Genomic DNA, 21,780 nt, shown 5'->3' with positions numbered 1-21,780 from the left:
CGGTTGCCATGAAGCCATCACTCAGGGGTCTCCACAGCCGGCCCAATGGGTATCCCTAAGGAAAAGCCTGGTAATTGCGTGTGCTGTGTGTCCACACGCCCCTTTGGGTGTCGTCGTGCGTGCTGTGCGTGCACACGCCCCTTTGGGTGTCGTTGTGTGTGCTGTGCGTGCACACGCTCCTTTGGGTGTCGTGGTGCGTGCTGTGCGTGCACACGCTCCTTTGGGTGTCGTCGTGCGTGCTGTGCGTGCACACGCCCCTTTGGGTGTCGTCATGCGTGCTGTGCGTGCACACGCCCCTTTGGGTGTCGTCGTGCGTGCTGTGCGTGCACACGCCCCTTTGGGTGTCGTCGTGCGTGCTGTGCGTGCACACGCCCCTTTGGGTGTCGTGGTGCGTGCTGTGCGTGCACACGCTCCTTTGGGTGTCGTGGTGCGTGCTGTGCGTGCACACGCTCCTTTGGGTGTCGTCGTGTGTGCTGTGCGTGCACACGCTCCTTTGGGTGTCGTGGTGTGTGCTGTGTGTCCACACGCCCCTTTGGGTGTCGTCGTGCGTGCTGTGCGTGCACACGCTCCTTTGGGTGTCGTGGTGTGTGCTGTGTGTCCACACGCCCCTTTGGGTGTCGTCGTGCGTGCTGTGCGTGCACACGCCCCTTTGGGTGTCGTCGTGCGTGCTGTGCGTGCACACGCTCCTTTGGGTGTCGTGGTGCGTGCTGTGCGTGCACACGCTCCTTTGGGTGTCGTGTGTGCTGTGCGTGCACACGCCCCTTTTGGAATGCACATGGCAACACATCTGGAAGAAGCACAGTTACAAAAGGGCGGTAATTCCCCAAGAACAAACCCTCTGTGACTATGTTGCCCTTACACAGCATCCTTATTGGCAAACCAAGCAGATCTAGCTACCAGTCCTCGATGGGGTTGTCTTTCCTTCTCTTCCCTTCTCAGGTCCTTGGTCTGTTAAATGTCCCCAAAGCAGGGTCTTGGCTATCCCAAGGCCCTTTGTCTGACACTATCACAGACTTCTTCAGAGATTGAGGAACTAAATAATTTACTCTGCTTAGCATTTGTACCTCTTGTTCTCAAAGGAATCACATGTTGAAGAAATATGCCCAGTGGGTATTCCATTACTGGCTTGCTAATGAATATTTTAGAAGGGTGCTGCAAAGATCAGTTAACGTTTACCCTCCCATCAGTCATCCACTTATGTTCTGACTGCAGCGTTAGCCCAAAGGGTCGTTTTGACCCAGGTCAGTTTGCTATGATTGTAAGTTTCTTGCCTTGGTGAGCTGGTCATAGTGTTAAGTTGAAACACATATCGATAGTCTTGATTCACCTTGCAAGTGAAGTGTTAGCACTTTCATTAAATTTCCATATCAACTGCCTGCTCCTAGACAGTCCTGCTCCTGGTAAACTCAGATGTACTGAGTCGTATCACACTTGTGTTCACCATATTCATTTGTATCCGACAGAACAATTCTTCATAATGCGGCACCATCTTAAAACCTCAGGTGTTTGTCCTTTCTTTTTATAGCTTCAGTCCTTTTCTTGAGAGAGATTTCCAGGTGGCTACCAGGAGCCAAAAAGTTGATGGGAAAGGGTTCATTAACGTAACCTGTAACATTGAGTCCTTTATCAGTGATGAAGGCAGATTTTTTTTCTGTGCGGCCTTATTGCCAGGAATCTTCTGTTGGATTGAAGGAGCTGAGAAGCTTTGCTCAGCATGCCCAGTGTTTCCGGGGACACGCACCTGGCACTGGGACAGCACCGTAGCGTGCAGTCCTTGAGAGAGAGTCCGAGAGCCGCCAGAATCTTGAGGGGCTGCTAGAGCCAACACGCTCTGTAGCTTTGTACCGGCACTGGGCCGGGCCTTGCAGGCCCTGCTGAAAGGTGGTTTGAGTTAGCATCATCCCTGGCTTGTTAGAAAACACTGGCTGGAAACAGGCCAAGCACACACACCTTATTTAAAACCGGCTGTCCCGGAGCTGCGGGTGTAAAGTTTGTTTAAAATAACAAGCTGTGCGTAGCCCCTGCTCGCTGCGCCCCATCGACATACCCAGGCTGGAGGCGGCAGCGGCGAGGCTGCGTGGAAGCCTGGTGTATCCCAACACCCTCGCTTGTATCTTTGCCCTGATAGTGGCCAGTGCCTGATGATTCAGAGACAGTTGCACAAATTGTGGTAAACAGTGACTCCTGCTGGGGAATATTGTTGTCCTTTATTATTTGATCTGCTCTAACAGACTTGTGAATGTTGTGGTGCTCTCAGCTTCTTCTGTGGGGCCTGTCACCGCAGAATGACACAAACATCTTAGTCCTGTAGGAGCACGGTTACGTTCTTGGCTTTCGAATCCTGGGGCTGAGTTCCACGGGTTAGCTCTGTCCTAGGAAAAGCATTTCCCTTTTAAATGTGTTGCCTTCCGATTTGACTCCCTTGCTGCAGTCTAATAGCGAGGGTAAACAGGAGTGCCTCATGAAAGCCTCTCTCCTTCACTTTTAATGTCTCTTCCACGGCCTCCTTGATTTCTTGTCAACATTGAAATCTCAGTCCGCTCACCACCATCTCTTGCAGAGGTCTTTCCCGGTTCCTACGCACTTTGCCCAGTTCTCAGGGGCGCCCACTGTGTTGGGTGCTGCACAGACATGGAAAGCCATCTAGCTCAAAAGAAAATGCAGCATCTGAGTGTGAAAACGGTGGAAGCGTAGGCAGGACAAGATAACGGTGCTAATATTGTGCACTGACATGTGTATTTTACAATGAACTACTCATTCCATCATCGACAGTCGCTGTCCCACGAGTGTACAGTCGAAGTCTGAAACGAGAGAGATGTGTAGGGAAGCCTGGAGAGTGATAGGCGGTGGCCTCAGCACACCAGCTGTCTGACTGGTATAGGCATCACAGCAAAGGAGCACTTGAAAGAGGACCATGGGGTAGCTTGTCAGGAGTTTATGGTGAGGGCCTCCCAAATGCAGGGGAGGGGTAGCCTGAGAGAGAGCAGGAAGCTCGTTTATGAAGATGGAGGCTGGAGTTGATTGTCCTGAGGGGCCTTGCAGTGAGCAGACGCAAGGTAGATGTGGTTCAGTAGGGAACAGGGAGCGGGTGGCGTGCTAAAGAGAGACGAGGTCAGCCTGCCAGGCTACCCAAAGCATTCTCCGGGGATGTGTTCGGAGCAAGCTGGCATTTCTGGGCGAGGGGGCCGGATGTGCCGTTATCAAGACAGGGATGTGGAGTGCTTGGACTGGGAGGACAGTCGTTACATCCCAAACCAGAGCAGAGTGGGAGTTTACGTTTTCACAGCTGTAGTGTGTCTATTTCCACTGTTGAATCCTCCACCTCTTCTGTTGGCCTTTGTAGCTCTCTAGTTATTTCTGAGGTTCCATTTGTGCAGGCTCTACCTAGTGTGCATTTTTACTAGCCTATTTCTACTTCTTTTTGTCTTTCGCTCTTTTTGTTGGGATTGGAAACTATGGAATGAATGCTGGGGGGCAGAGCAAAATGGGAAGGGGAAGATAGAGGGTTGGAAGGAGAAGAGCAAAAGAGCAGGCAAGAGAAGCAGCGAAGGGGAGGAGGTCAGGAGGCAAGTCAGAAAAATGGGTCTTGTTTCTCTGTTCTCCATGCCTCTGAGTGTCTTCTCGCCCTGTAGCAGTGCTCAAGCAGCATGGCCCTTATGGATTTCAGCTCATGCAGAATTGTCCATGGTTCACTAGGAAGCAGCAGCTTTCTGCTCTGTGTGAGGGAGGGGGCATGGAATGGGGCCAGGCTTTGGGAGAGCATCACTTCTTTACCTCTGGCAATAGAAGGCGAAGGCTGATGAGCTCTGCCATTTCCACCAGAGTTTCTTGGGCTGAGTTTTCTCCCTTCACTTGCTGTTCATTAACCCTGTGTTCTCTGTGCAGAATTCTCCTTCGGAAGCACATGCCCTGGATGAGAACACAGCTGAGGGGTGGGAGAACCGGATCCGGCTCTGGACAGATCAGTATGAAGAAGCCTTTACTAACCAGTACAGTGCTGATGTACAGAACCTCCTGGAGCGGCATTTAAGCTCCAGTAAGGAATTTGTGGGCAAAACTGCTATGCTGGATACAATCAACAAGACAGAACTGGCCTGCAATAATACTGTGATTGGGTCCCAGATGCAGGTAAGAGCCAGTGTGGATAGAGGAGCATGTGTTCCTACGTGGGAGGGCAGGGCTGGGGGAGGAAGACGACAGTTTTGGCCCCAGATGCAGACAAAGGCATGGCTGTGTAAGAATTTGCAGTAGAGCTTGTCAGGGCATTGGAAAACCTCATCTGGAAGCCTGGGTCCAGTTCTGGTCAGCTACCTTCAAGCAAGATGAATTTGACTCGGGGCGCTCAGGCTGAGCTCTTTCAAGAGGAGATGAGCGCTTGGCTTGCGTAGCCTGCAAGGGGATGTGTCTGGCGTCTGAGCGTGTGTCTGAGCGAAAAGAGCATTCTTGGCACAGGAACAAGCAGGTATCAGCTGGCTGGGGAGAAATTCAGGCTGACAATTAGAAGATTTCTAACCATGAGCGAATGTCTCTGGAGTAGCCTCCCAATAGGACTAGAGCAGGCAAATAATCGAACCAGACAGGATTATGTGCCAGGGAACTGTGGGGTGTACCTGCCATGCTGCTCCTGCACACCTGCTGCTCCTCCCAGGCCTCATGGCACAAGCTGCCTCCGAGAGAGCCAGCACCCAAGTCCGAGCATGGTGCCAAATCCAATACCGGGGCAACACAGTGGGCCCCAATGTCCAAGGAGCTGTCCCTGGATGAGCAAAGGGGAAGCCACCCTTCCCTTGCCGTGCACTTGTGTTGGTTTCTGGGCGAAGTGAGCAGCACCCCGAGGAGCCGCCTGTGAGTTACCTGTACGGCTGCTCTCAGTGGGATCCCTGGTCGTGTCTGCATCAATGCAAGGGCCCGGCGTGTGGCAAACAAGCATGACAGGAAAGTTGTAACAATCAGCCTGTAGTGTCAGATGTCCGACCATCAGGCCCTGCCAGGCAGGTACAACTTCAGCCTGAGCTCAGGAGTTTGCTGCCTTGCAAGAGATGCCCTCCAGATGGCCTGGAACATGACAGACTGGCCATAAGGCACAGTGCTCTGGGCTGTCCCCATAGATGCAGGATACTCCTCAGGCCCCTTTCTGGATCGGACTGAAGCACAGCTCCATGTTCTTAACGCTCCGTTCCCTGGCCAGCATGCCCATCAGCCATCCCAGCCTATGCCACTCCCTCGAGCTCCTGGGATGTCCTCTGGCCAGCTCTCAGGAAGGAGGGCTCAGACGGGATTGCAAAGGCATCATCCCTTGTCTCCCATTTCTCTACCCAACCTGCTTTCAGAGGGCAAGGAAGCCAGAAGCTGGTGAGGCTGGTGCCCTACCGACTTCCTAGGATCATAGACTCCAAGAATCCCAGGGCCGGCAGAGACCTCAGGAGCCACCGAGTCCAGCCCCCTGCCCAAAGCAGGAGCAACCCCAACTCCATCAGCCCAGCCAGGGCTTTGTCAAATCGGGACTTAAACACCCGTAGGGATGGAGATTCCGCCCCTCCCCAGGGAACCCAGCCCAGCGCTTCCCACCCGCCTAGTGAAATAGTTTTTCCTACTATCCAACCTAGACCTCCCCCACTGCAACCTGATCCCATTGCTCCTCGTTCTGCCACCTGCCCCCACTGAGAACAGCCTCTCTCCAGCCTCTTTGGAGCCTCCCTTCAGGCAGCTACAGGCTGCTCTCAGATCCCCCCTCCCTCTTCTCTTCTGCAGACTGAATAAACCCAAGTCCCTCAGCCTCTCCTCGTAGGCCATGTGCTCCAGCCCCCTCGGCATTTTGGTCGCCCTGTGCTGGGCCCTCTCCAATGTGTCCACGTCCTTTCTGTAGTGGGGGGCCCAGAACTGGACACGATTCTCCAGATGTGGCCTCACCAGTCCTGAGTAAAGGGGAACAATCACTTCTCCATCTCCTGGTCTTTCCTCAGCGGCCTTTGCTTCTTCCATTCGAGCCTGTTGTGGTACACCCTGCAGTATGCGACCGACCGTCCTCCAGCCCCCATTCTCCTTCCCTCTTCAGGGACCGTTCCCACGGGAAACCAGCACCTCCTACTCCTGGGGCTGATAGAGAAGACCCTACCAGACGTGAAGGGGAAAGGGTTCTACTCTGCAAGAGGGAGCCCTAGACCCATTCTAGACCAGGGCTACCTCATCAGGTCTCGCAAGGGGGGCATTTGGCATGGTCTCTCTGGCCTCCATTATTTCTCAGGGCACAGGCATTTCCTCCATTTTGTGTTGGGCCAATGCCGTTTCCAGTTCCCGGCCCTGCGCTTGGGTCTCGTGTGTGTACTCGGTGCTGTTCCATTACACCGCAAGGAGTTTCTCGGAGCGGTCCTCGGCTCTATTCCGGCCGGAGCCCGGATCTCATGAGTGCAGGGCTGCCGTCTCACCACCACCCTCGCGTGCCTGGGATTTGGGCCACATGGTGTCCTGCACTTGCGTGGTTCCGCCGGCCCCTGAGGCTGTGGCTGTCTGGTCTTCATCCCCAACACACACAGTGAGGACCAGGTGGTCAGTGCTACAGGCCGCATCCTGGCCTCGCTGGCCCAGCGGCAGAGTGCTGCATTGGTGCTGGGGAGGTTCCTTTGTGGCGCCGTCCCTGTCGGTGCCCTCGTTTCTGATGCCTCAGACAGGGATCTTAGATCGTGGGTAATTGAATTGTCACGTAACTGCCCAAGTTCTTATTGGTTACTCAACTATTCTGCCAGCTAGTGCAATCCAGCCTGGCTCCCAGGGAGCCCCCCTGCCTCACGGTGCTGCCTCTCTATCCGGAGCAGCCGCTCAAGTGCCTTGCAAAGCGGCTGCCTATCGCCCCACACTGCTGCCTCTGATACTGAGGGGGCAGCATGGAGTGGCAGCAGCTCGTCTTTGGGGGGGTCCAAGCTCTGTCCAAGCTGCCTCCCCTGCCCCATCCCCATGCTGTTGCCCCTGATAGAGGAGGCAGCACCAAGGAGCCAGTGCCCACCTGGGTGACCTCAGCGTGCAGAGTTGTTGGGTGAGTGACGATCGCTCCCTGTGCATCGACATCAGAGAGCTCAGAGCAGTTTGCCTGGCTTGCCAGACCGTCCTGATTCCCAGAAAGAGCAGAGAGCTCCAGGGCCTGCTGGAGAACAGTGCAGCAAGGCGGAGCCAGTTATCTGTGCTTTGCCAGAAGAGCCTCGGGTTCTGGGATTTGTGTACGACGCTCCTGGGTGCACATCTCTCCAGGGCCCAGCATGCACTGGCAAAAACACGAGCGGCCCCTGCGTGTGGAATGGTCAGCTTCATCTCCTGGGGCTGGGGGGCACCCAGGCAGAATAGGGGCCATTTGGGGGTGGAGAGACACTCCTGCTCAGGGCTCTGTTCTATGCCTTCCTCCAGTGCCACTGGGAGAGTCCTCATGGAAGTCAGGCAGGCGGGGAAGAAAAGGATCTTCTCAGCGCAGGCTTGGCCATGCCAGCACTGCCTCCTACGCTGCCAGACTGGATGGCTGCTCTGTTTCAGCTGTAGCTCAGGCTGGACCTGCTGTCACAAAGCCACCTCTGTCTCTTGTACTCACACCTGGTGGTGCTAAAGCCAAGGTGGAGGAGTGCTCAGTTGCTGCTCAGATGGGGGGGTTCGCTTGTTGGACCTCCTGTAGAGGTATTCAGCCTGAGCGAACCTTGCGCTGCCTTTGGCATCTCAGGCTCCAAGGCCTGTTCTTTCATCCATCGTGGTCCGCTTGGCTCTTTCTGCCATCCGTCCGCTGCTCACAGTAAGGTCTGTTTCACCCAGGACATGGCTGCCTGCTTACTGCTCATGAGGGGCTCCACTCCGCTGTGAACTTGAATCTTATGCTGCAGCTGCTCATCGGCTCCCTCTCCTCCCCCCCAAGCCTCTGGTTCCTGCTGTCTGCTCCTCCTGCCCTGGAAGACCACTTCTGCGCTGAGCGCCTGAGGGCTCACCTTGGAGCCACCCTCTATGGTTTCTACAAAGCAACCAGCGTGGCTTTGCTGCCCAAGGTAGCTCTCAGTGTCCCGGGCCCGGGAGAGTCTCCCTTGTCTCTTCTCTAGGTGGCATGCGTGGAAGGAGCAGTGCAGGTCGCCCTCCTGAGGCCTGGGGTGCACTGAAAGGGCCGAGCCATTCCACAGGTTCACATGATTGTCCCTCATGGGTAGTCAGTGTCCATTGGAAGGACGTTTTTCTGGATCGCCACTTCCCTTCTCTGCTGCTGCCTCAGAGTTGCCGGCCGCAAGGTGCGGGGAAGTTGGAGGCGTGCCCGCTCGGCGCAGAGAGGTCCCCGGGGAGTTCCGGGGCAGTGGGCTCTACTGACGTCTCCTGGCCCTCAAGCCCGTTCTGGACCTAGGGAAACTGAACCTCTTCATCACGAGGCTCACGCGTCGCGTGGTCTCCCTAGCTGCCGTCACTCCCCCTGGATCCAGCTGCCATAGAGAGCTGGGAGCACGTCTCCTTCAGCCGATCACCCCGGCTCCCACGTGACTTTTCAGATTTATGGTCTGAGATGCCACCCGCAGCTCACAGGACTGGTTTGGCCTTTCCGCCCTCTCCAGGCATGCACGGTGGTCGCTGCCCTGCCGCAGGACGTCTGTCCATCCCTCGACGAGTGGCTGATCAGGGAACAGGCTCTGGCACATGTGGCCCTGGCCATGACCACAGTCTGGACTCGACTCTCCTGCCCCTGTCGGAGAGCTGCCAGCGTTGGGCCGGGCCTGCAGCGCATCTCGGGACTAGCCGACAGCACCAGCCCGGGTTTTAGCACATGGGACCCTCGTTCCTCTCCCGTGCCGCAGGGCGCTCTGCACTGTCCATAGCAATCACCTGTGCACTTCCTGCCTGCCTGGGGTGCCGAACGCCCTTGTGCGCTGCCTCCGCTTTGCCCTGCGCACCCACTCACGGCTGATTCGGGCGGGCATTGCCGGGTCCTGTTCATGAGGAGCAACCACAAGTGCCCTGTTTTGCTCCTTTCAGGTTGACTGCTGTACACCTTCCACCACCCCTCATTGCAGGGCCCTGCTCTCCGGCTGGCAGCACTGGTCACCACGCTCCCGATCCTGTCGGTGCACAGTCCCACTTCCCGGACCTGATCACCCAGGACTGTGGCCACCTCCGGCATCCCAACCTGGAGTCCCTCCACCTCGTGGTGTGCAGACTCCGTGGTTGGCCAAGTGTGAGCAGCAGGGCTTGAAACCTACACGTGAGGCGCGTCTGGAAGGTTGTATCCTCAGGTCAAGGCCCTGATTGCACCCTGGGACCTGGCCCCGGTCCTTTCTAAGCTCACACGACCCTGGCAGCTTGCCCCGCATCCCTCTCCTGGAAGGTGCCTTGGCCAGACGGGTCCATGAGCTCTCACTTCAGAACCACCTTACACCATCTTTCAACCGCACCCACCCGGCACTTCTGCCTGAGGCGGTTTCGCAGTCTCCTAGAAACCAGCCTGTGTTCTTTCCTGACCCCTGTGCTGTTGATGGGAAAGGGGCCCTCCGGTTGCGAGGCCTCAGCCCTGTGCTGGCTGTACAAACAACGCCGCTCTTCACTGCAGTAGCGGAGAGGATGAAAGGCGCTCCCCCCCTACCCCCCAATGCCTCCAGCCTCTGTCACATCCTGCTTCCGGGTGTGCTGTGTCCCAGCACCGGCACTGATGCACGTTCCATAGGGGCAGGCCTCCTGTAGCATTTCTCACCCAAGTCCTGCCCAGGACATCCGTCGCCTGTCGCGCCTCTCAGCCGGCCTTGGCAGGGTGGCCCTGCCGTCACGGAGCAGACTCATAGCACACTAGGACGGGAAGGCCCTTGAGCACCGTCGAGTCCAGCCCTTGCCCCACATCGTCTAGGCCTGCCAGTGGGTCTCATCCGGCCCGTGCGGCAGTTCCAGGCCCCACCCCTACTGGGCGTGCCCAGCCTGTGGCACGTGTGTTGTGGGGGAAGGAGCTCGGCCCCGCGCAGCCGCTGGAGGGGAGGCTCCCCGATGGCGGCGCGGTCCAGGGCCGGCCTGGCGGCAGCACCTCTAGGGCTGACCCACGACCGCGTGGCTGCGGCAGTGGTGCCTCCAGCCCAAGGGGGCGGCTGGGCCAGCGGGCTGCAGCTGTTGCTGCAAGGAGGCACGAAGCCAGGGAAGGTTTCCCCTCACTTCCCTGGGAGCGTGGGGGGGTTGGAGGAGTTTTTTGGCTTCTCACCTGTGTGGGCCTGATGCACGACCCAGAAAGGGTTCCCCACCCCCGCCGTAAATAAAGAAAACATTGAAGCCTTTTGTGCCGGGCAGGTTCTTTCCTTAGCTTATCAAACTCCCTTTGAAATAAGCATGAGACAGTGAAAACGCTTGATCTGTTGGATCATTTCAATTGACCCATTCTCCCGAGTTGCTGCTGGTTCCGAAAACAAGGTCACCACACCCAGCAGAGTAGTTCTCAACCCTGCTCCTTCCACCCAAGGCTCCGCCTCTTCCAGGTCCACCCGTGGCCACTTCCAAAATTTGTGACATGGCCCCCCCCTTCCAAACTTATTGCCCATGCCTGCTCTAGCCCATCCCTGACAGGTGTCTGTCCAGCCTGCTCTTGCATATCTCCCGGGACGGAGAATCCACAGCCCCCTAGGCAATGTATTCCAGTGCTTACCCACCTGGACAGGAACTTTTTCCTGATGTCCAACCTAAACCTCCCTTGCTGCGGTTTAAGCCCATTGCTTCTTGTCCTGTTCTCAGAGGCCAAGGAGAACAATTTTTCTCCCTCCTTCTTGTGACACCCTGTTAGATATCTGAAAACGGCTATCATGTCCCCCCTCAGTCTTCTCTTTTCTAACTAAACCAGCCCAATTCTTTCAGCCTTCCCTCACAGGTCATGTTCTCTAGACCTTTAATCATTCTTGTTGCTCTTCTCTGGACCCTCTCCCATTTCTCCACATTTTTCTTGAAATGTGGTGCCCAGAGCTGGACCCCGTATTCCAACTGAGACCTAATCAGCACAGAGTAGAGAGGAAGAATTCTGGTTCTTCACACAGCGCGTAGTCAACCTGTGGAACTCCTTGCCAGAGGAGGCTGTAAAGGCTAGGACTATAGCAGAGTTTAGATAATTATCTAGAAGCTAGATAATTTCATGGAGGTTAGGTCCATAAAAGGCTATTAGCCAGGGGATAGAAATGGTGTCCCTGGCCTCTGTTTATCAGAGGCTGGAGAGGGATGGCAGGAGACAAATCACTTGATCATTGTCTTCGGTCCACCCTCTCTGGGGCACCTGGTGCTGGCCACTCTGGGCAGACAGGCTACTGGGCTAGATGGACGTTTGGTCTGACCCTCTGTGGCCATTCGTATGTTCTCATGTTATGTTCTTAAGAATGACTTTGTGTCTTGCTCACAATACTCCTGTTAATGCAACCCAGGTGATCTCCAGCCCCTCCCCGGGGAACCTGCTGGTGAGTCACCTGTTAGAATGCACATGCACAATCGCTGGAAGAAGGAAAACGGTTACCTGCCTCTCGTAACTGTTGCTCCTCGAGCTGTGTTGCTCATGTCCATTCCACATCCCACCCTCTCCCCTCTGTCGGGATAATAGTTCAAGAAGGGAAAGGCCAGTGGTGTCTTCTCTACTGCACCTCGGAAGCGCCATGCGAGGAGGCTCCGCAGCCGACCCGATGGGGCCACGGAGGGACGCAGACACCTGTTAGACTGGACATGCGCAACACCTCTCCGAGCCCACAGGTACGAAAGCTACGGAACCGTTTTTCTGCCCCCAAGCGGCAGCAGGGCTGAAGTACCAGGTGGCCTCATTACTCAAAGAAAGGACACTTGGGGTAAGCAGAGACACATTTTCCTACCCCCACGAATAGACCTTTTTCCAAGCCATTGTCTGGGGGTGAGCAGTGTAACGAGCTGGTCAGAATTCCCGGGGCCTCTGTTCTAGGGCTGCTGCCTGAGGGCTCGTTGTGAGCTCTCTTGTTTCCATTGCAGTTGCAGCTGGGAAGAGTGACTCGGGTTCAGAAACACCGGAAGATCCTGAGGGCAGCCCGAGACTTGGCCTTAGACACCCTTATCATTGAGTACCGAGGCAAGGTGATGCTGCGGCAGCAGTTTGAGGTCAACGGGCATTTCTTCAAAAAGTAAGAGTGCTGCTCCGCGACCCGTGAGAGAACACGAGGGGCGTGGGGGGCCCTGCTGCCAGGGGCTGGCAGTTGTGTGCTGGGCATAGAAAGTTAAAGGAAGCTACAAAGTGGCCCGGATCCCTTTGGATGAGATTCCCGCAACTGAGCCATTCTTCGCAGCTGGCTTCCCTGAAAAGCTGTCCCAGGCTGAGGTGTCACTAGAGGCGGTTTCGAAACAAGCGGCTCAAGAGTAACAAATCCCCGGCGCTGGTGGCACTCGCCCAAGAGTTCTGAAGGAACTCCACCGTGAAGTGACACAGTGCTGACCTATCGCTGCCAGCACCCTCTGCTCCAGATCCCTGGGCATGGCTCATTGACGCTGCAGAAAAGGCTCTGGAGCCCATCTTGACAGTCGCTGCCCAGTAGGCCTCGCGTCAGTGCCAGGCAGACTGCTTGGAAATATAGTCAAGAACATTATCAAGGCCCCGGTGTGCGGGGGAAGGGCCAAGGGAAACGATGCCCCCCCCGGCATTCTGTGAGGGTGTGAACGAGAGCGTGGAGCTAGTGCACTTGAGTGTCAGAGCCTTTGGCAGAGCCCCCCCCCAGCATTCTGTGAGGTGTGAACGAGAGCGTGGAGCTAGTGCACTTGAGTGTCAGAGCCTTTGGCAGAGCCCCCCCCCCCCCAGCATTCTGTGAGGTGTGAACGAGAGCGTGGAGCTAGTGCACTTGAGTGTCAGAGCCTTTGGCAGAGCCCCCCCCCCCAGCATTCTGTGAGGTGTGAACGAGAGCGTGGAGCTAGTGCACTTGAGTGGCAGAGCCTTTGGCAGAGCCCCCCCCAGCATTCTGTGAGGTGTGAACGAGAGCGTGGAGCTAGTGCACTTGAGTGTCAGAGCCTTTGGCAGAGCCCCCCCCCCCAGCATTCTGTGAGGTGTGAACGAGAGCGTGGAGCTAGTGCACTTGAGTGTCAGAGCCTTTGGCAGAGCCCCCCCCCCAGCATTCTGTGAGGTGTGAACGAGAGCGTGGAGCTAGTGCACTTGAGTGTCAGAGCCTTTGGCAGAGCCCCCCCCCCCCAGCATTCTGTGAGGTGTGAACGAGAGCGTGGAGCTAGTGCACTTGAGTGTCAGAGCCTTTGGCAGAGCCCCCCCCCCAGCATTCTGTGAGGTGTGAACGAGAGCGTGGAGCTAGTGCACTTGAGTGTCAGAGCCTTTGGCAGAGCCCCCCCCCCCAGCATTCTGTGAGGTGTGAACGAGAGCGTGGAGCTAGTGCACTTCAGTGTCAGAGCCTTTGGCAGAGCCCCCCCCCCCAGCATTCTGTGAGGTGTGAACGAGAGCGTGGAGCTAGTGCACTTGAGTGTCAGAGCCTTTGGCAGAGCCCCCCCCCAGCATTCTGTGAGGTGTGAACGAGAGCGTGGAGCTAGTGCACTTGAGTGTCAGAGCCTTTGGCAGAGCCCCCCCCCCAGCATTCTGTGAGGTGTGAACGAGAGCGTGGAGCTAGTGCACTTGAGTGTCAGAGCCTTTGGCAGAGCCCCCCCCCCAGCATTCTGTGAGGTGTGAACGAGAGCGTGGAGCTAGTGCACTTGAGTGTCAGAGCCTTTGGCAGAGCCCCCCCCCAGCATTCTGTGAGGTGTGAACGAGAGCGTGGAGCTAGTGCACTTGAGTGTCAGAGCCTTTGGCAGAGCCCCCCCCCCCAGCATTCTGTGAGGTGTGAACGAGAGCGTGGAGCTAGTGCACTTGAGTGTCAGAGCCTTTGGCAGAGCCCCCCCCCCCCAGCATTCTGTGAGGTGTGAACGAGAGCGTGGAGCTAGTGCACTTGAGTGTCAGAGCCTTTGGCAGAGCCCCCCCCCCCCAGCATTCTGTGAGGTGTGAACGAGAGCGTGGAGCTAGTGCACTTGAGTGTCAGAGCCTTTGGCAGAGCCCCCCCCCCCAGCATTCTGTGAGGTGTGAACGAGAGCGTGGAGCTAGTGCACTTGAGTGTCAGAGCCTTTGGCAGAGCCCCCCCCCCCCAGCATTCTGTGAGGTGTGAACGAGAGCGTGGAGCTAGTGCACTTGAGTGTCAGAGCCTTTGGCAGAGCCCCCCCCCCCAGCATTCTGTGAGGTGTGAACGAGAGCGTGGAGCTAGTGCACTTGAGTGTCAGAGCCTTTGGCAGAGCCCCCCCCCCCAGCATTCTGTGAGGTGTGAACGAGAGCGTGGAGCTAGTGCACTTGAGTGTCAGAGCCTTTGGCAGAGCCCCCCCCCCCAGCATTCTGTGAGGTGTGAACGAGAGCGTGGAGCTAGTGCACTTGAGTGTCAGAGCCTTTGGCAGAGCCCCCCCCCCCAGCATTCTGTGAGGTGTGAACGAGAGCGTGGAGCTAGTGCACTTGAGTGTCAGAGCCTTTGGCAGAGCCCCCCCCCCCCCCAGCATTCTGTGAGGTGTGAACGAGAGCGTGGAGCTAGTGCACTTGAGTGTCAGAGCCTTTGGCAGAGCCCCCCCCCAGCATTCTGTGAGGTGTGAACGAGAGCGTGGAGCTAGTGCACTTGAGTGTCAGAGCCTTTGGCAGAGCCCCCCCCCCAGCATTCTGTGAGGTGTGAACGAGAGCGTGGAGCTAGTGCACTTGAGTGTCAGAGCCTTTGGCAGAGCCCCCCCCCAGCATTCTGTGAGGTGTGAACGAGAGCGTGGAGCTAGTGCACTTGAGTGTCAGAGCCTTTGGCAGAGCCCCCCCCCCCAGCATTCTGTGAGGTGTGAACGAGAGCGTGGAGCTAGTGCACTTGAGTGTCAGAGCCTTTGGCAGAGCCCCCCCCCCCAGCATTCTGTGAGGTGTGAACGAGAGCGTGGAGCTAGTGCACTTGAGTGTCAGAGCCTTTGGCAGAGCCCCCCCCCCAGCATTCTGTGAGGTGTGAACGAGAGCGTGGAGCTAGTGCACTTGAGTGTCAGAGCCTTTGGCAGAGCCCCCCCCCCCAGCATTCTGTGAGGTGTGAACGAGAGCGTGGAGCTAGTGCACTTGAGTGTCAGAGCCTTTGGCAGAGCCCCCCCCCCCAGCATTCTGTGAGGTGTGAACGAGAGCGTGGAGCTAGTGCACTTGAGTGTCAGAGCCTTTGGCAGAGCCCCCCCCCCAGCATTCTGTGAGGTGTGAACGAGAGCGTGGAGCTAGTGCACTTGAGTGTCAGAGCCTTTGGCAGAGCCCCCCCCCCCAGCATTCTGTGAGGTGTGAACGAGAGCGTGGAGCTAGTGCACTTGAGTGTCAGAGCCTTTGGCAGAGCCCCCCCCCAGCATTCTGTGAGGTGTGAACGAGAGCGTGGAGCTAGTGCACTTGAGTGTCAGAGCCTTTGGCAGAGCCCCCCCCCCCAGCATTCTGTGAGGTGTGAACGAGAGCGTGGAGCTAGTGCACTTGAGTGTCAGAGCCTTTGGCAGAGCCCCCCCCCCCAGCATTCTGTGAGGTGTGAACGAGAGCGTGGAGCTAGTGCACTTGAGTGTCAGAGCCTTTGGCAGAGCCCCCCCCCCCAGCATTCTGTGAGGTGTGAACGAGAGCGTGGAGCTAGTGCACTTGAGTGTCAGAGCCTTTGGCAGAGCCCCCCCCCCCAGCATTCTGTGAGGTGTGAACGAGAGCGTGGAGCTAGTGCACTTGAGTGTCAGAGCCTTTGGCAGAGCCCCCCCCCCCAGCATTCTGTGAGGTGTGAACGAGAGCGTGGAGCTAGTGCACTTGAGTGTCAGAGCCTTTGGCAGAGCCCCCCCCCCCAGCATTCTGTGAGGTGTGAACGAGAGCGTGGAGCTAGTGCACTTGAGTGTCAGAGCCTTTGGCAGAGCCCCCCCCCCCCCAGCATTCTGTGAGGTGTGAACGAGAGCGTGGAGCTAGTGCACTTGAGTGTCAGAGCCTTTGGCAGAGCCCCCCCCCCCAGCATTCTGTGAGGTGTGAACGAGAGCGTGGAGCTAGTGCACTTGAGTGTCAGAGCCTTTGGCAGAGCCCCCCCCCCCCAGCATTCTGTGAGGTGTGAACGAGAGCGTGGAGCTAGTGCACTTGAGTGTCAGAGCCTTTGGCAGAGCCCCCCCCCCCAGCATTCTGTGAGGTGTGAACGAGAGCGTGGAGCTAGTGCACTTGAGTGTCAGAGCCTTTGGCAGAGCCCCCCCCCCAGCATTCTGTGAGGTGTGAACGAGAGCGTGGAGCTAGTGCACTTGAGTGTCAGAGCCTTTGGCAGAGCCCCCCCCCAGCATTCTGTGAGGTGTGAACGAGAGCGTGGAGCTAGTGCACTTGAGTGTCAGAGCCTTTGGCAGAGCCCCCCCCCCCCAGCATTCTGTGAGGTGTGAACGAGAGCGTGGAGCTAGTGCACTTGAGTGTCAGAGCCTTTGGCAGAGCCCCCCCCCAGCATTCTGTGAGGTGTGAACGAGAGCGTGGAGCTAGTGCACTTGAGTGTCAGAGCCTTTGGCAGAGCCCCCCCCAGCATTCTGTGAGGTGTGAACGAGAGCGTGGAGCTAGTGCACTTGAGTGTCAGAGCCTTTGGCAGAGCCCCCCCCCCCCCCCAGCATTCTGTGAGGTGTGAACGAGAGCGTGGAGCTAGTGCACTTGAGTGTCAGAGCCTTTGGCAGAGCCCCCCCCCCCCCCCCCGGCATTCTGTGAGGTGTGAACGAGAGCGTGGAGCTAGTGCACTTGAGTGTCAGAGCCTTTGGCAGAGCCCCCCCCCCAGCATTCTGTGAGGTGTGAACGAGAGCGTGGAGCTAGTGCACTTGAGTGTCAGAGCCTTTGGCAGAGCCCCCCCCCCCCAGCATTCTGTGAGGTGTGAACGAGAGCGTGGAGCTAGTGCACTTGAGTGTCAGAGCCTTTGGCAGAGCCCCCCCCCCGCATTCTGTGAGGTGTGAACGAGAGCGTGGAGCTAGTGCACTTGAGTGTCAGAGCCTTTGGCAGAGCCCCCCCCAGCATTCTGTGAGGGTGTGAACGAGAGCGTGGAGCTAGTGCACTTGAGTGTCAGAGCCTTTGGCAGAGCCCCCCCCCCCCCAGCATTCTGTGAGGTGTGAACGAGAGCGTGGAGCTAGTGCACTTGAGTGTCAGAGCCTTTGGCAGAGCCCCCCCCCCAGCATTCTGTGAGGTGTGAACGAGAGCGTGGAGCTAGTGCACTTGAGTGTCAGAGCCTTTGGCAGAGCCCCCCCCCCAGCATTCTGTGAGGTGTGAACGAGAGCGTGGAGCTAGTGCACTTGAGTGTCAGAGCCTTTGGCAGAGCCCCCCCCCCAGCATTCTGTGAGGTGTGAACGAGAGCGTGGAGCTAGTGCACTTGAGTGTCAGAGCCTTTGGCAGAGCCCCCCCCCAGCATTCTGTGAGGTGTGAACGAGAGCGTGGAGCTAGTGCACTTGAGTGTCAGAGCCTTTGGCAGAGCCCCCCCCCCAGCATTCTGTGAGGTGTGAACGAGAGCGTGGAGCTAGTGCACTTGAGTGTCAGAGCCTTTGGCAGAGCCCCCCCCCCCAGCATTCTGTGAGGTGTGAACGAGAGCGTGGAGCTAGTGCACTTGAGTGTCAGAGCCTTTGGCAGAGCCCCCCCCAGCATTCTGTGAGGTGTGAACGAGAGCGTGGAGCTAGTGCACTTGAGTGTCAGAGCCTTTGGCAGAGCCCCCCCCCCCCAGCATTCTGTGAGGTGTGAACGAGAGCGTGGAGCTAGTGCACTTGAGTGTCAGAGCCTTTGGCAGAGCCCCCCCCCCCCCAGCATTCTGTGAGGTGTGAACGAGAGCGTGGAGCTAGTGCACTTGAGTGTCAGAGCCTTTGGCAGAGCCCCCCCCCCAGCATTCTGTGAGGTGTGAACGAGAGCGTGGAGCTAGTGCACTTGAGTGTCAGAGCCTTTGGCAGAGCCCCCCCCCCAGCATTCTGTGAGGTGTGAACGAGAGCGTGGAGCTAGTGCACTTGAGTGTCAGAGCCTTTGGCAGAGCCCCCCCCCCCCAGCATTCTGTGAGGTGTGAACGAGAGCGTGGAGCTAGTGCACTTGAGTGTCAGAGCCTTTGGCAGAGCCCCCCCCAGCATTCTGTGAGGTGTGAACGAGAACGTGGAGCTAGTGCACTTGAGTGTCAGAGCCTTTGGCAGAGCCCCCCCCCCCAGCATTCTGTGAGGTGTGAACGAGAGCGTGGAGCTAGTGCACTTGAGTGTCAGAGCCTTTGGCAGAGCCCCCCCCCCCCAGCATTCTGTGAGGTGTGAACGAGAGCGTGGAGCTAGTGCACTTGAGTGTCAGAGCCTTTGGCAGAGCCCCCCCCCCAGCATTCTGTGAGGTGTGAACGAGAGCGTGGAGCTAGTGCACTTGAGTGTCAGAGCCTTTGGCAGAGCCCCCCCCCCCAGCATTCTGTGAGGTGTGAACGAGAGCGTGGAGCTAGTGCACTTGAGTGTCAGAGCCTTTGGCAGAGCCCCCCCCCCCCAGCATTCTGTGAGGTGTGAACGAGAGCGTGGAGCTAGTGCACTTGAGTGTCAGAGCCTTTGGCAGAGCCCCCCCCCCAGCATTCTGTGAGGTGTGAACGAGAGCGTGGAGCTAGTGCACTTGAGTGTCAGAGCCTTTGGCAGAGCCCCCCCCCAGCATTCTGTGAGGTGTGAACGAGAGCGTGGAGCTAGTGCACTTGAGTGTCAGAGCCTTTGGCAGAGCCCCCCCCCCCCAGCATTCTGTGAGGTGTGAACGAGAGCGTGGAGTTAGTGCACTTGAGTGTCAGAGCCTTTGGCAGAGCCCCCCCCCCAGCATTCTGTGAGGTGTGAACGAGAGCGTGGAGCTAGTGCACTTGAGTGTCAGAGCCTTTGGCAGAGCCCCCCCCCAGCATTCTGTGAGGTGTGAACGAGAGCGTGGAGCTAGTGCACTTGAGTGTCAGAGCCTTTGGCAGAGCCCTCCCCCCCCAGCCCCCCCCCCCCGGCATTCTGTGAGGTGTGAACGAGAGCGTGGAGCTAGTGCACTTGAGTGTCAGAGCCTTTGGCAGAGCCCCCCCCCCAGCATTCTGTGAGGTGTGAACGAGAGCGTGGAGCTAGTGCACTTGAGTGTCAGAGCCTTTGGCAGAGCCCCCCCCCCCCCCAGCATTCTGTGAGGTGTGAACGAGAGCGTGGAGCTAGTGCACTTGAGTGTCAGAGCCTTTGGCAGAGCCCCCCCCCAGCATTCTGTGAGGTGTGAACGAGAGCGTGGAGCTAGTGCACTTGAGTGTCAGAGCCTTTGGCAGAGCCCCCCCCCAGCATTCTGTGAGGTGTGAACGAGAGCGTGGAGCTAGTGCACTTGAGTGTCAGAGCCTTTGGCAGAGCCCCCCCCCCCAGCATTCTGTGAGGTGTGAACGAGAGCGTGGAGCTAGTGCACTTGAGTGTCAGAGCCTTTGGCAGAGCCCCCCCCAGCATTCTGTGAGGTGTGAACGAGAGCGTGGAGCTAGTGCACTTGAGTGTCAGAGCCTTTGGCAGAGCCCCCCCCCCAGCATTCTGTGAGGTGTGAACGAGAGCGTGGAGCTAGTGCACTTGAGTGTCAGAGCCTTTGGCAGAGCCCCCCCCCCAGCATTCTGTGAGGTGTGAACGAGAGCGTGGAGCTAGTGCACTTGAGTGTCAGAGCCTTTGGCAGAGCCCCCCCCCCCAGCATTCTGTGAGGTGTGAACGAGAGCGTGGAGCTAGTGCACTTGAGTGTCAGAGCCTTTGGCAGAGCCCCCCCCCCCAGCATTCTGTGAGGTGTGAACGAGAGCGTGGAGCTAGTGCACTTGAGTGTCAGAGCCTTTGGCAGAGCCCCCCCCCCCCAGCATTCTGTGAGGTGTGAACGAGAGCGTGGAGCTAGTGCACTTGAGTGTCAGAGCCTTTGGCAGAGCCCCCCCCCCAGCATTCTGTGAGGTGTGAACGAGAGCGTGGAGCTAGTGCACTTGAGTGTCAGAGCCTTTGGCAGAGCCCCCCCCCCCCCAGCATTCTGTGAGGTGTGAACGAGAGCGTGGAGCTAGTGCACTTGAGTGTCAGAGCCTTTGGCAGAGCCCCCCCCAGCATTCTGTGAGGTGTGAACGAGAGCGTGGAGCTAGTGCACTTGAGTGTCAGAGCCTTTGGCAGAGCCCCCCCCCCCAGCATTCTGTGAGGTGTGAACGAGAGCGTGGAGCTAGTGCACTTGAGTGTCAGAGCCTTTGGCAGAGCCCCCCCCCCCAGCATTCTGTGAGGTGTGAACGAGAGCGTGGAGCTAGTGCACTTGAGTGTCAGAGCCTTTGGGAGAGCCCCCCCCCCCAGCATTCTGTGAGGTGTGAACGAGAGCGTGGAGCTAGTGCACTTGAGTGTCAGAGCCTTTGGCAGAGCCCCCCCCCCCAGCATTCTGTGAGGTGTGAACGAGAGCGTGGAGCTAGTGCACTTGAGTGTCAGAGCCTTTGGCAGAGCCCCCCCCCAGCATTCTGTGAGGTGTGAACGAGAGCGTGGAGCTAGTGCACTTGAGTGTCAGAGCCTTTGGCAGAGCCCCCCCCCCCCAGCATTCTGTGAGGTGTGAACGAGAGCGTGGAGCTAGTGCACTTGAGTGTCAGAGCCTTTGGCAGAGCCCCCCCCCCCCAGCATTCTGTGAGGTGTGAACGAGAGCGTGGAGCTAGTGCACTTGAGTGTCAGAGCCTTTGGCAGAGCCCCCCCCCCCCAGCATTCTGTGAGGTGTGAACGAGAGCGTGGAGCTAGTGCACTTGAGTGTCAGAGCCTTTGGCAGAGCCCCCCCCCCCCCCCCCAGCATTCTGTGAGGTGTGAACGAGAGCGTGGAGCTAGTGCACTTGAGTGTCAGAGCCTTTGGCAGAGCCCCCCCCCCCCAGCATTCTGTGAGGTGTGAACGAGAGCGTGGAGCTAGTGCACTTGAGTGTCAGAGCCTTTGGCAGAGCCCCCCCCCCCCAGCATTCTGTGAGGTGTGAACGAGAGCGTGGAGCTAGTGCACTTGAGTGTCAGAGCCTTTGGCAGAGCCCCCCCCCCCCAGCATTCTGTGAGGTGTGAACGAGAGCGTGGAGCTAGTGCACTTGAGTGTCAGAGCCTTTGGCAGAGCCCCCCCCCCCAGCATTCTGTGAGGTGTGAACGAGAGCGTGGAGCTAGTGCACTTGAGTGTCAGAGCCTTTGGCAGAGCCCCCCCCCCCCAGCATTCTGTGAGGTGTGAACGAGAGCGTGGAGCTAGTGCACTTGAGTGTCAGAGCCTTTGGCAGAGCCCCCCCCAGCATGGTTGTGGACAGGTCTCTGATAGCGCCCGCCACAGGCGCTGTCAGCGGATGCTGCCAAGGCCCAGGTGTCACTGGGTTCCAAAAGGAATTAGCTGAGACCCAGCAATGTCCGTCAGCCAAGGCCCATGCCCAGGATGCCCCTAACCGGCTGCCTGCTGGAAGCTGGGATTGGATGAGAGGGGCTGGGCCGTTCCATTCACTCGCTCGAGGGCCCTGGCACCAGCCTCTGTGGGCAGCCAGGACACGGGGCTAGGGGTTCCCTTGGGCCGCTCTGAGCGGCATGGAGTCCCTGGCAGAGGAGGAGATCCCTGGCGATTGAGTCTGGGCAGTGACAGGAGTTTGTTCCTTCCCTAGGCCATACCCCTTTGTGCTGTTCTACTCCAAGTTCAACGGTGTTGAGATGTGCGTGGATGCCCGCACCTTCGGCAACGACGCCCGCTTCATCAGGCGTTCCTGCACCCCCAATGCGGAGGTGAGCTGCCTCTCCCGCATCGGGCCGCCCAGAGCCCCTTGCAGGGGACCTACGTGCAGTGGCAGGGAAGGGGGGCAGAGCTGTGCAAGCGCCCTGAAAGCTGGACATGGGGGAGGGGTG

General features: G+C 57.9%; 1 protein-coding gene across 3 annotated transcripts in view; it reads left to right on the top strand.

The window, feature by feature from the left end:
- The window catches only part of SETD5 (SET domain containing 5), a 143,516-nt gene that overhangs the window by 84,626 nt on the left and 37,110 nt on the right, over positions 1–21,780 (top strand). For all 3 annotated transcript variants that reach the window (XM_089781346.1, XM_089781345.1, XM_089781344.1), the window contains 3 exons: positions 3,886–4,128; positions 11,953–12,101; positions 21,543–21,660. In XM_089781346.1, the coding sequence (XP_089637472.1) occupies positions 3,886–4,128; positions 11,953–12,101; positions 21,543–21,660 (510 nt within the window). The remainder of the gene's footprint in view (positions 1–3,885; positions 4,129–11,952; positions 12,102–21,542; positions 21,661–21,780) is intronic.

This window comes from Pelodiscus sinensis, chromosome 11 (genome assembly GCF_052426305.1).
Source record: "Pelodiscus sinensis isolate ZL-2025 chromosome 11, ASM5242630v1, whole genome shotgun sequence".
NCBI lineage: Eukaryota > Metazoa > Chordata > Testudines > Trionychidae > Pelodiscus > Pelodiscus sinensis.
The sequence above is the reverse complement of the archived record's forward strand: the minus strand, read 5'-3'. Positions and strand labels throughout refer to the sequence as shown.